At 33.1% G+C, this 12,685-nt stretch overlaps 3 protein-coding genes across 8 annotated transcripts; all 3 read right to left on the bottom strand.

Annotated features, from left to right (window-relative positions):
* Positions 1-1,186: 1,186 nt before the first annotated feature.
* LOC103497424 (uncharacterized) lies at positions 1,187-4,895 on the bottom strand. Of its 6 annotated transcripts, none has more exons than XR_539404.3 (4): positions 4,684-4,895; positions 4,434-4,582; positions 3,910-4,008; positions 1,187-1,786 (listed from the first exon to the last, which is right to left on the bottom strand). XR_539404.3 is itself a non-coding variant. In XM_008459617.3 (3 exons), exons 1-3 carry the CDS (start codon positions 4,807-4,809, stop codon positions 3,963-3,965), a joined length of 321 nt encoding a protein of 106 aa, XP_008457839.1. In that variant the 5' UTR covers positions 4,810-4,895; the 3' UTR covers positions 3,326-3,962. The 6 variants fall into 6 exon arrangements, 1 of the variants encoding a protein (XP_008457839.1); XR_001763182.2 differs by lacking the exon at positions 1,187-1,786 and adding an exon at positions 2,280-2,787; XR_539406.3 differs by lacking the exon at positions 1,187-1,786 and adding an exon at positions 2,280-2,652.
* A 798-nt stretch (positions 4,896-5,693) lies between these two features.
* LOC103497415 (nudix hydrolase 19, chloroplastic) lies at positions 5,694-9,107 on the bottom strand. Its single transcript, XM_008459606.3, has 6 exons — positions 8,417-9,107; positions 7,472-7,612; positions 7,257-7,361; positions 7,064-7,163; positions 6,348-6,440; positions 5,694-6,221 (listed from the first exon to the last, which is right to left on the bottom strand). The coding sequence occupies exons 1-6, from the start codon at positions 9,023-9,025 to the stop codon at positions 5,947-5,949; spliced, it is 1,323 nt and encodes a 440-aa protein (XP_008457828.1). The 5' UTR covers positions 9,026-9,107; the 3' UTR covers positions 5,694-5,946.
* A 765-nt stretch (positions 9,108-9,872) lies between these two features.
* LOC103497405 (zinc finger CCCH domain-containing protein 39-like) lies at positions 9,873-12,033 on the bottom strand. The gene is made up of 3 exons (XM_051084843.1): positions 11,909-12,033; positions 10,760-11,659; positions 9,873-10,413 (listed from the first exon to the last, which is right to left on the bottom strand). The coding sequence occupies exons 2-3, from the start codon at positions 11,550-11,552 to the stop codon at positions 10,163-10,165; spliced, it is 1,044 nt and encodes a 347-aa protein (XP_050940800.1). The 5' UTR covers positions 11,553-11,659; positions 11,909-12,033; the 3' UTR covers positions 9,873-10,162.
* Between the last annotated feature and the right edge of the window lie 652 nt (positions 12,034-12,685).

Raw genomic sequence — 12,685 nt, 5'->3', positions numbered from 1 at the left:
TTGCACACTGGTAGAATCGCGGAACATCTTAAAGGGAACATGATACACGACTCAGTCTTCTCTTCTTACGAGTTCTTATTTTGCAAGTTATGTTCGAAGCTATTGTTTTCTATTTTTCAATCCTGTGGCTGTGTAGGTTTTCTAAAATTTCGCTATTGCATTCCTGGGTTTAATATTTGTTCGAATATAGTTACTCTGATACTGCTTGCAGTCAACTAATCCAAAACAAAGTGCTCTTACACATGAGAGCTTTTCTTACCTTACTCCTTGGAGTTCACACTTACTTCTTTGAAAGAAAAAGTTTACATGTTTTGCGACATCAATGAGGACATTCAGTATCAACATGACTGAGTTTTTTATAATTCATAATCGAATTTTCTGTAGAAAAAAATAAATTAAAAAAAAAGTAAGATTTTATTTTTACCATTGAACTAATATTATTACATAGAAATAGAATAGGGTCACTATCATTGAACTTTTTAGAAAATATCATGTGCTAAAGAAACACATTGAATTGAATACAATTTTACAATATGGTTGTTGATGAGAATATACACCATCTTAATCATTTGTGAAAGGATAAACAAATTGCTTTTACATGTTGCTTTGTGTCATTTTCAATTAAAGAATCATTCTCCATAGATTGAAATTCTTAACTTTTCATATTTTAATGGAAATTTGGTTTTTAAACTATTTGACAAAGAATTATTCCTCAAAAGAACAAAAAAGTACTTTTGACAAAGTAAAACAAACACCATTAAGGTGTTTTAATATTGGACTCCTTTAAATCAACAACTATATTAATTTAAACATATATATATATACTCAATATTTTAATCCAACATCTAAACTTAAAATGAATTAAAATTAAAGACAATTGCAAATATAACAATTTCACGCCTTCAAATCAATAGTTATTTTATCCTCTTATTCTCTAAGGCAATCTATGTCTACTTTTCATTGTATAGTTGGAAAGATGACATTAGACAAAAACCTAACAAGGTAGTTGGAGAGAAAAAGAATAAAGGAAGATTAAAGATGATATAGTAGCAAAATGAAGCTTGAAGCAATGATCTTTGGGATATATATTTCTTTTTTGGACCATATCATAAACCAAAAATTCACATATACAAGAAAGCATCTTCATCTTAGAAGTTCACACATCACTTTTGCCAGCCTTCTGATGTTTTTTTTTTTTTTTTTTTTTTTAATTTATAATAAATGCATTCAATTTCTAAAGTTTTAAAATGTGCCCCTTAAAATCGTCAAGATTTCAAGAATAATGTACATTTTATAACATAAGAGATCAAGCACATGTATTGTTGTAAACTCAACAAAAGAAAAAAAAAAAAAGAAGAAGAAAAAAGTACTTACCCTTTTCTAAATTAATATTATTATCTTAAATGTTCCATCAATCACCATATTTCGGTTTCAATGTAACAGACAGATCATTTTTCATGTTTTTCTACCTTCAACAACCTACCTTCTTTCTTTCTACAAAACAACAACCAACCTTCCCTTCCATCACATGTTTCAAGTTTGTCAGACTAATATTTTACCCACGGAACAAATTAAAAACAAACAAAATAGTGATATTAACACTTATGAAGCAAACCAAGTGTGGATGTTCTGCAAAAATATATGCTTAACGAGCTTTTGCTGATTTCTGATGGAATTTATACCTGGAATGGTGTTGGAGGGGGCAGTTTAGTTGGTATGTTTCGAGTCAAACTGGTCGTCTCCTATAGACATTTTCACTGATGTCTGCAGTACTCTCAAAATTAACCTATTGGTGTTTTTTCAAAACATGCAATAAGTTAAAGATAAAAGGAGATGTATCTTTCCAGCTAAAGCATAAAATAATCACAGATCATGAAGACAATGGATCCGAACAACTTAAACAAGCCCTCCGAGAGTATTTGAGTCAATGAGTTGTGGAGTAGGGAATTGAAAAGCATGGAGTTTTGTACTCCACTTATTGTTTGGTCCAATGAGTTTGTAGATCTAACAACTAAAACACATTAATTTTATGTCTTACTAACTTCTTATGCCGAAGGTATCAGGAGTTCACAATGTCCTAAACTTCACAACTTCAGTCTTGAAACCAAACATCTGCTATTATATTCATTGTTCAATATTCAAGGCAATCAGCCGAAACTCGATAAAGTAGCTATTGGTAGCATCAGGAAAATGGTTTTCATTTATACTCCTCCCCACTTAAAGGTGCCAAAGCAGCAAAATCAAATGTTTTTTTTTCATTGTCAATGTAAGAAATGATCGTGCTGAAAAAGAGTTTTCTCATTCCCTGCGAAGAAAAATCCAGTTTCCAGACCCCAAAGTCTATTGTCTTCTAGAGTTCAATTGTCCTCTACTCCTTTGAATCCAGGGATTCTAAAAGACCTGCTAGACTTCAGATCAATTTTACATCGAAGAACTTAAAAGAACCAAAACTGAGAGTGGACAAACCATCACCAACAGGTAAAATGATATCGAATGTCCCTTGTTGTCATTGTTGCTTATTGGAGCAACCTTTTTCTTTTTCTTTTTAATTTATGAAAAAAGCAGTCAGGGTATCTGGGTCCTTTCCATTCTATTACAGTTACTTTGGCTTCTAAAGTCCTTGCAGATTAATGCTACCACCTACCAACCAAGCTGCATGTAAATGAGTACAATTTTAATCTATGATGAGACACAGAACGGTCTCCTCTCCTTTGGCATACTGAGACTTTTAAGGTTACAAGCCAACCCCAAAAGCTAAGAAACACCAATCAATGGGTAGAAAATAAACTGAAAACACCAAAAAAGAATAAAAGGAGAATCAGAAATGTATACAAAGATATCCTAGTTGTATGCATTCACAAGTTACCCACAAGGCCACAAGCCCCCCACAAGCCCACAACACATACCAGCAATTATATCAATTAACTCCAGAGCCTTACAAACAGATCAACAATATCCCAATAATGATAAAAAATGAAGAAAAAGTTATAACCGCTAGGTTACAATTGTGAAAAGGACATGACGGTTTATCTTCTTTGTTTTTCGTATATGTGAGTTTTGAGGCTACCTTGCATGCACTTCGACTTAATCTCAAGGGTCAACCAACCCTACAACATTTGCAATCAAGGAAACTCATATGAAATTAAATCCTAGGTAAGTGGTCATTATGGATTGAACTCATTCCCTCTAAATAATTTATCAAACTCATACCGTGGCCTTTCTTGACCATTGGCCATCCTACGATGGCCAACATAATGAATTAATGGCTATCTGGCGAACGAGAAACAACCAGGCAGCAAAAGTAAGCCACATCCAAGAGCCTAGATAAAGAAAGATCGAGATCTATTACATAAGGTTATAAGATTATACGAGTGTAATACTCATAGTTGGTTGAATTATCGTACAAGTCATAGAATTGTTAATGAATTTAGATCACTAATTTTGATAGTTTTAGAGAACAGCCATATTCTCACAACATGTCCAGTAGCAGTTTCACTGGTGCTCTATCCATGTGCAGCAGAGTTCACTTGACTCCTAGATGTTTCTTTTCTGTACACAAAGTCCTCGACATTTTCAGACCCCTTAATGAATTTTAACAACTAAGAGAACTTTCTGATGCTTAATATCTGTGACAAGTACACTGAACAACTTTGCCAACAAACTATACAGTCTTCTCGCTAAAATGAAGACCAAATACAACTATACAAAAGCATAAATTACAGCAATCTTGCTAAAATCCCTCCCAAAATTGCTAAGCATACACTGACGATTAAAAGCATCAGATATAGAGTGCTCTTGCTAATATGATAGCCGATACAATTATACAAAAAGCTATATGATCCCATAGATTACTATTATCAAGTGAAAACTCTGCAAATAACCAATTCAACACAAAGATAAATCACTTACTTTCTGAGAAACATATAGGCCAATTCACACTTGTTGTCAACGTCATAGTTCAATCATACTTCATATCCTTTACCTAGGCAATTTAGGCAACGTTGTACCCTGCAATATCAAATGATGCAGCAAATAAACAACAGTAGTGAAAAAACACATCACCAGCAGAAAACATAAACCAATGGAATATAAGCCCAGCCAAAAACTTTCACAGAAATAGGCAAAATTTTACCAATTACCCTTTTTTGCTTATAATCTGTCAATTTCAATACAGGACAAATTAGAGAGAGCGTTAAAATCTCAACTTTTTAAAGCGATTGTTTTGATTCAACTTAAGACGAGTTATCCCTTCTTCACTTTTTCTCAACAAACTAAACACACACAAATATAATTAGGGTTCAGCATCACTTTCATAATCCACATGAGAATCTGGATAAGAATTGACATGAACAGAGAATCTACTAAGTAAATAAAAAAGAATGCAAATGCCATTAATTTAGGCCTGGGCAAATGAAAAGGGGTCAAAGTATAACCTGTTTCCCTCACAAGTAGGGCACACGCAGGGGTTCATGGCAATAGGATCAGACAATGGCGACCACTGAATGACAGCATTTCCTCGGCATAATTTGCATATATAGAATCCTTTTCCTCTACAAGCTTTACAGGGCAATGCAATCTTTCTCTGCAGAGAAATCAAAAAACCCAATAGAATAGTATCAAAGAAATGGTTCAGAATTTACGAATCTTCTTTCATTCCAACATACACATTTAGTTTAGAATTACCCGTTTGGCTTCAGCAGTAAGACGAAGGGTTTGAATAGTGAGAAAAGAAGCCAAGTTGAGAGTGCAAATGCCGCCGAGGATGACGGCGGCGCCGGTGAAGATTGTTCGCAATTGCCTCGGTATCATCTTTAGTGAAAGAGTCCCCCGGCGGTGGATGGCGCGAAGTCAGATAGAATAGAAAGAGGCGATAAGAGGGATTCGTTTTTCCTTTCCCTTTTTGTAGGTTAGAAATAAAAATTGATAAAATATCTTAAAACAAAATTATAAAAAGCAAGAATTTAAAAAATAAATAAAATTACTAAGTTAAGTTTTAATTTTTGAAAACAAATTAAAATGTTTATTATTTACATTATATTTGGAATTTTCTTATCATATAATTTAGATGCTGATTTACTTAACAAGATTGAAATATATGTTTTAGTATGAATATCGAGATTTCAATTTTAAGGATATACGGATTAGTATTTTCACGAAAACATATTTAAATTAATATTTAAAGATTGTTTTTAAAAACTTTTAAACTAAGTTATATATGTTTATATTAGCAAGTATCTTTGTCTATATATCTTTGTATTTACAAATATCTTCGTATTAAGATCAATGTCTGGTAGAGACATGGATTAATATTTTATATCGATGTCGAACACTTTGATTGATATATCAATGAGTTGACAAATTTGGCGATTTATGATATAAGTTGGAAGTAACTAAAATTTATAAGCTAAACCAAAGTGTTGCAAATTTAAAAGTATAAAAGTTAAATCGAAATTGAAGGATCGAAAGTGTTTATAAACTAAAAATAAAACTTCATAAAAATTAGCATGTAGAATGAAAGATAAATTGTATAGCTTTAAGTTCTCCGATGTTTTAAATTTGATGAAAAAAAAAAGATTCATCTAATTGTTTTAACCATAGTTTGTCATATAGCAAATTCTTTATTCTTCATTTTAGAATATTTTCTAAGCTTTCTTAGTAACGTGATTGAGGTGACGTTTACAAAGACGGGTGCATGGTACCGAATATAACTCCTTCATTAAAACACTGGAAAGTTCAAAAGGACAAGAGTTTCTTGAACCAAATGCTAACAAATATAATATAAAAGCTAAAATTTCAAACTCCTTGATTCTCTCACTCTTCATCTCTATCTTTCTCATCTCCACATTCAGAAACTAAAGTTTGCTAAAATTTACTTACAACAGAAGCTTTCAACATTGAATGACTTTAGTAAGCAAAATAATTGAAAGAACAATTATAACCTTGAAACTACAAGTTGGAAAAAGAACTTCTACCTTTGTTCAATCCTGATCCTTCATTATAGACCCATGACGAGATGAGATGATGAGCAATTGCGAATGGCCCGGGAACAAACATTGGGGCGAGTTCACCACTTTCGACATTGAAATCCGAAGATAAGCTTTGTTGTCGCTCGACTCCTTTACACATTTGCTCGACCTTTGCTGCTGCAGTTCTTTGAGCCTTCTCGTATTCTGCAAACGTCAAAGCGTTCCTTACATCCTCTCTGCTGTGCCATTGAGCATCTAAAACAAGCTCAAGAAATGTCAGAATTCCAGAGTAATCATACTCAAAAGAGTTAAAATACTCAAAATTAACATCAATGCACAATAAATAGGGGATGATGCAATGTGGGAGATAGTTCTACGTACCTTCTAACTCTCCCTTGTCCACATTTATATCAAATGATTTTGCATATGCAAAGAAACCAACCATCAACTGACATGGCATATTACTTGGACCAACTGACAACAAAAGAACATATAAATGTATGAAGTAGTAGAAATGCAAGAAAATGAACAACTAATATGAGCATTCCTACCAAGGAAAAAAAATGTTAATGCAGAGTGCAGTGCAATATACTTGGAAGATGAGATTCCTTCATTTATAAGATAAAATAACTTCTTATTAAGAGGAGACAAAGACGAGATATCAACCTGCTCAAGGACAAGGGAATTATCAGAAACTACTACTAATTCATATTGCAAGGAAGTATCAATGCGACAGAAAAAAGAAAAGAAAAACTGAGAGCAACAAACAACAACTAGTCATCCCAGTCCATCATTGTCTAAAACGTTTGAAAGGATGGTGTTGTAGGAGTTTTGAATAATCATGGTACCAAGTACCAAGAACAAGCGAAATGATAAAAGAGATTTTTCCTTCAGTGGTGAAGATGATATTAGTTTTGTTCCATTATTTGCCAACCAAAAGACATAGAGAGCTAACTAACTAAACAATCTTATCAAGAAAACTACTTGTAAAATTGATGTTAAGAGCACTAACTGTTGAAATTGTTGCATCTTTAGTATAAAATTAAAAAAATGATAAATCACCAATCAACCCAGGAGCTCAAAAGCTTAAGTTGTACCAGGCCAAGGCTGAGAACTATGGTAGACAACTTCCCCTACTTCAATGCCTGTCTCCTCCCATGTTTCTCTTTTTACTGCTTCTTCTAAGCTTTCTCCAGGCTAAATCCTCAAACATCAGAATCAACTATTAATTCTAACTACCATGAGATTGTACCTTCTACAAGATTGTTCAATGATTAATCAGCAAAGTACCTCTATAAAACCAGCTAGGCAGCTCCACATTCGTGGAACAAATCTTGATTGCTTACTCAAGAGTGCACGATCATTTTCTCTATCAATGACTAGCATAATGACTACCTGTCATAGACCACCTATAATCAGAGCTATAAAATGTCTTGCTTAGAGAATCTATCAAATTTGGTAAATTCTTTGAAGGGTGGTGGGGGGAAGTGCAATATTAATCATACCGGATCAACACGAGGATAAACCTTCTTCTTGCACAAGGGATTAGAACATTGCTTCCGTTTTCCTGCTTCCACGGGTACTGTTTTTCCTCCACAGTGTCCACAAAATTTGGATACGTGGTGCCATTCCAGCAACGCCCTAGCCTGATCAAAGTTTAAATAACTTAAGAAAGAGAGTAAAAGAACAACTCAAAGAAATCAAGTTATTTACCAAAGTGTATGCATATAAATTGATTTACTGATTTCTGAATAACTTTTTATAGATAGAAATGAAAACCAGAAGGAAAGTTGGCCACACATAGCAAATGTTCGGGTTCCAGATTGGCTTTCATGCTGAAGATCTCCTAGGACAAGCTCACTCCAGGAACTATTGAAAGCTTAACAACACTGGCTTATTGCTTTGATAACCACCAACCCAACCAACATAGCCTCCCTAAAAATGAAGACTTAGAACAGAAACAAAAACTAAACCCCATTGCAATGTGAAGAAGTACAGACCATATAAGTCTTCAAGCCTGAGGTTAGATCACCATCCAACCTAAAAACTTATACTTATGGGTTACAGTAAATTTAATTATATTAATACTTCATCACCACCCCTCGCTTGTATCTTAAACAATGGCCGTCAAGTAAAACACTCGCAGGCTTGGAAAGAAAATTATATTTTAGGTATTCAAACATACAACTAAATCACCAATCAAACCAAAAGCTTAAGCTTATGAATTACGGTAAATTTAGTTACATCGATACTTCAACACCTTAAAATGCACAGCTAAGGCTAATGTAGTCACCTCCATTAATTCTCAACATTTCAATCACAACTAAGTTGACACTCCACTCAAATAAAGAAAATAAAGTCAACAATAAATATGAATAGTTGAACTAGCATCATAGGAAACTATAACAGCTACGACACAAAGATGCCAAGTAACGACGAGAAGCACTCACATGACCAGCAATAGCCAATTCTCCCATAGCTCGAGCATCCGCCCAATCAGAAGCCACCATAAGAGTTCTAACCTCCACAAAACAGAGTAACTTACTCGCAAATTCAGAAACCAAACCCTCCTCACTCGAAACATCAATACCCCAATAAACGGAATTCTCTTCATCCAAAGAACCCAAATAGACAAATAAATCCCCAGTCAATTCAAGCGTCGAATTAGCAAACAGAGCCTTGAAATCAGTCAAATCAATCCAACCCAGATGCCAGGTAGAGGAGGAATCATTAGGTCGAGCACTGAAAGTGGCTAAAGGCCTGCCCTTTTTGAAGGGCAAAACCTTGAAATTGATGGAAGAAGAGAAGTGGGTGTTGTTTAAAAGTTGGGAATTGAGAGATTCGAGAGCTGAAGAAGCGGAAAATGGGTTTTCGGGTTTAGGGGTTTTCAACTTGATGGGGTTACCGGCGAAGGCATGAGAGCGTAAATTAATGGACATTGTAGGAATTGAAGTGGAAGAAGAGATTGAAGATGATGAAGATGATGGATTGAAGGGATTGTCGGAAGGGAAGGATTTGTGAGAGTTGAAATGAAGAGGGGAAAGTGAAGTTGATTTCATTTGTTTGGATCTCTATACTTCATCCATTGATGAAATTGGGGAAGCTCACACCCAGAGAGCGCGCCAACGGTGGTTGGTACGATTAGTACCACGTGTCTCGGTTGTTATTATTATTGTTATTATTACTATTCTTCTGAAAGAAAAAAAAATCTAATCTTTGAGGAAATATAAGTTTTACATTTTTAATCTTTATTTTTCACTAAATAATAATTATCTTTGGTTTTGATTTTTTAAGTAATATAAAAATCAAATATTTAATAAAAGAATGAGATCGTCTAAATCTTAAAATTTAAAATAAAATTATAATATCTTGAAACTTAATCTAAATTAAAACAAAACTCAAATTTTAGTTTCGAATGAAAACTAAACTCTAGAATTATTTTTGACATTTTGCCTAAAATTTTAATTTCTTACCATTTTGTTAAACATAATTAAGAAATTTCTTTTAAAAATAATTTATATTTTAAAAAAACTTAAAGCAAATTAACAAAATAATTTGAATTTCGATAAAATAATCCACCCTTATTCTTACTGATAGTATTTATAAAAAAAAAAATGCTAATAAAGCTGTAATATCCAATTTGTTGATTTATTCTCATTATGAAGGTGATTATCAATAATTTTTACAATCACATTCTCATTCTTATCTCAATCGGTTTTATACTATATTTCTATATTTTTCTTCCAATCATCTTTTCATCATTTCAAAAATGATGAAAGTACCCTAAATTTTATATTTTTCTTAGAAAGGTTAATAATTTTAATAATATTCTTAAGCTCAATTCCATTTCTTAATTTCTAGTTATCATTGGTAAAGAGAAATAAATAAATAAAAAGTAGTCCAAAATTTGTAAGAAAGAAATGCTCAAATATATTGAATTACATTAAAAATCCAAACTAGTTTTTCTATGGGATATGAACAAATATGAAGTAACAAAATAAATGAACAATAAGGGTATATCTCACTCTCTCTTCTTCTATCCATATTCCCAATCAATTCTCACCAAAACATTTTTACACTCCTTTCATCTAATTCAGAAAAACCACCACCAACCCAACTCCCATATTGTAACTAATCAATTGAATCCTCAGCAAACCAACTTCAAAAACTTTAACTTCAACTGAAAAAAAAAAAGCTCAACCCTCCATTTTGCTTGTTGAGCTTGGAGATAGAGGCAAATCATCGAGCCAATCGGCATAGATCCGATTTATCTTCTTGGGTCCTTTCCATTTCAGCAAACTTGGCTTTGCCTGGCCCTCCGGTAAGGCAGAGGATGGAAGTACACTGGTTGTCAAACTCGAAGATGCTTCCATGGCTACAATTAGAGGCTTTACATTTAGGGCAGCAGTAGATACTTCCCCCTCACGTCCAATATATAGTTGTAACTCTGATTCATTAGTATCAGTCAGCATCTCTCAAAGTAGTATGCAAATCATTAATCACAATGTTCAAAGCTTCACAAAGGACAGAACATAAATACTAACCCACCATCAGAAACCATTTGGTTTATGGTTTTCTAATATTCAGATCACCACAAATTAAGAAACAAATGATTGGCATTGTTATGTTAACAATAAAGATCACTCAAGGCATATCATGATTGTCAGTTCATCAAATGGCTAATCAGAATTTTAATTCACATGTTAAAGCAGACTATTGGGTTCCATCCAGATAAAAGAATTATATTCCTTGACTATTAAGACAAAAAAGAGAAGAAAAAGAGCTATGAATACCAGATTGGCCATGAGCAAAATGGCACTTATCACCAAAGGGGCAATGGCCTGTAATCTCCCACTTGGTGCATAACTTTGTCTTCCAGAATGAAGGCCTAACATTTCCATTAGCTCGAAGAGCATCAGAAACAGAACAAGAAGTTGCCCTGCTAGGTTCAATATAACTAGAAGAATCACTTCCATTCATCAATGGAGTTCCTGTAGTACCAATACTTATAGCTGAACTCTCCCTAAACCTACCAGAATCATCTCTAAACTTTGCAGGATCTTCATGAAGAAAATTACACCTATCTCCATAAGGGCATTCCTCTCCATTATAAAACTTCCTACACAGCTTCATTTTCTGAATTATCTTCTGATCATCATTCCAATTATTTACTGATTGATCATCCTCCTTTATACCAACAATTTCTTGCCAATTTGGTGGAGGTTGTCTCATATCTTCAACACCATGAGCAAAGTTACAACTAGCACCATTTCTACACAAACCAAGCTTAAATTTCGCACACATCCTCGTCTTGAAAAATATATTACTTATTCCTTTATTCACTGGAGCATTTGGTGGGTGCCCCCTAGAATTCAAGGAGGGATTTGAATAAGAGATAGGACTAGATGGGTTTTCTTCAGAATTTCTAGCTCTTTTATACGGAGGCTGTTGTACTTCAAATTGTGATTGTGGATCAAATGGATCATTCCTGGGAAACTGAGACCAGCAACCAGACGCATCGCCATTAGAACCATAAGAATGCAGAGGCGGCGGTATAACAGAGCCTCTCATATCATTGAAACTCATCTTCTAAAACAAAACCCAGTTCTCTTTAATCAATCAAAACAATGAATCAACAACGAACAACGAATCCACCCAATAGAAATTTCAATCAATCGACGTGATCATCCTCCCTTATACCAACAATTGGCAAGAAGAAAAAGAAAACAAGAAAACAAGAAAACAAGAAAAGTAGGCAAATTAAAGTTGAGTTTGGATAAATAAACAAAAGGTTTTTTGAAATATCAATAAAAAGAAAACAGCGGAATGAAGATCAATGGAAGAAGGAATCAAAACAATGGCGAAAGTGAAAGAGTTGTAGTTATATATTTATAATGAAGAGGTCGAAAAGAAAAACAACAAAGTGAATGAAGAATCAAAACCCTAGCCGCCAAGGAGAAACGAAAACCCTAATGAAAATCGGAGGATTGAGGAAGGCCAAAACCATGGAATCTTCTGAATCGACACAAGGGAATTTTTGTAGGCGAGTTAGTCAAAAGACGGAAACAAAAGAAAAAAAAAAGGAAATTACATAAAACCTAAAGCCCTAAACCCTAATTCGCTAAAAGAGACCTAATTTTACGGAAAAGAAAAAAAAAAAAAAAAAAAAAAAAAAAAAAAAAAAAAACCCAGAGATGACGTGGCATCAGATTTTCAGTGGGTCCCATTTTAAAGCCTTTTACACGTGTCAAATTCTTTTTGGTTGAGTTCTCTTCTTTCTCAAATTAAATATATACTTTCATATTTCTTAGGTTATTTATTAAATTTTTTTAGAAGGAAATTTTCTTTTTTAACTTTTAAAAGGAGAGGTTGATTTCTAATTATGTTTAAAACTTAAAAATCTTACTTCTATCTTTTATATATATTTTATATTAGAATTTAGAATTAAATTTTCTATGTCAATTATTATTTTTCCTAAATCTTAATTGTTAAGCAAAGGTTAATAATTTATATTTTTTTAAGAAAAAAAATTGGTATTTTTTTCATGGTTTTTGGATTTTTATAAGAAGATATATTTACACCTCATTTAAAAAATCTACCAAAATTTAAGCTATAATTTTTTAAGAATGATAATTAAAAAAGAAAAACAACATTTGACAAAATTAAATTTATAATTTTAGTTTATTTTACTTTTCCTTTTTTTTTTCTTACAAGTAATA

Source organism: Cucumis melo, chromosome 5, assembly GCF_025177605.1.
Source record: "Cucumis melo cultivar AY chromosome 5, USDA_Cmelo_AY_1.0, whole genome shotgun sequence".
NCBI lineage: Eukaryota > Viridiplantae > Streptophyta > Magnoliopsida > Cucurbitales > Cucurbitaceae > Cucumis > Cucumis melo.
This window is presented reverse-complemented; position numbering and strand designations above follow the sequence as displayed.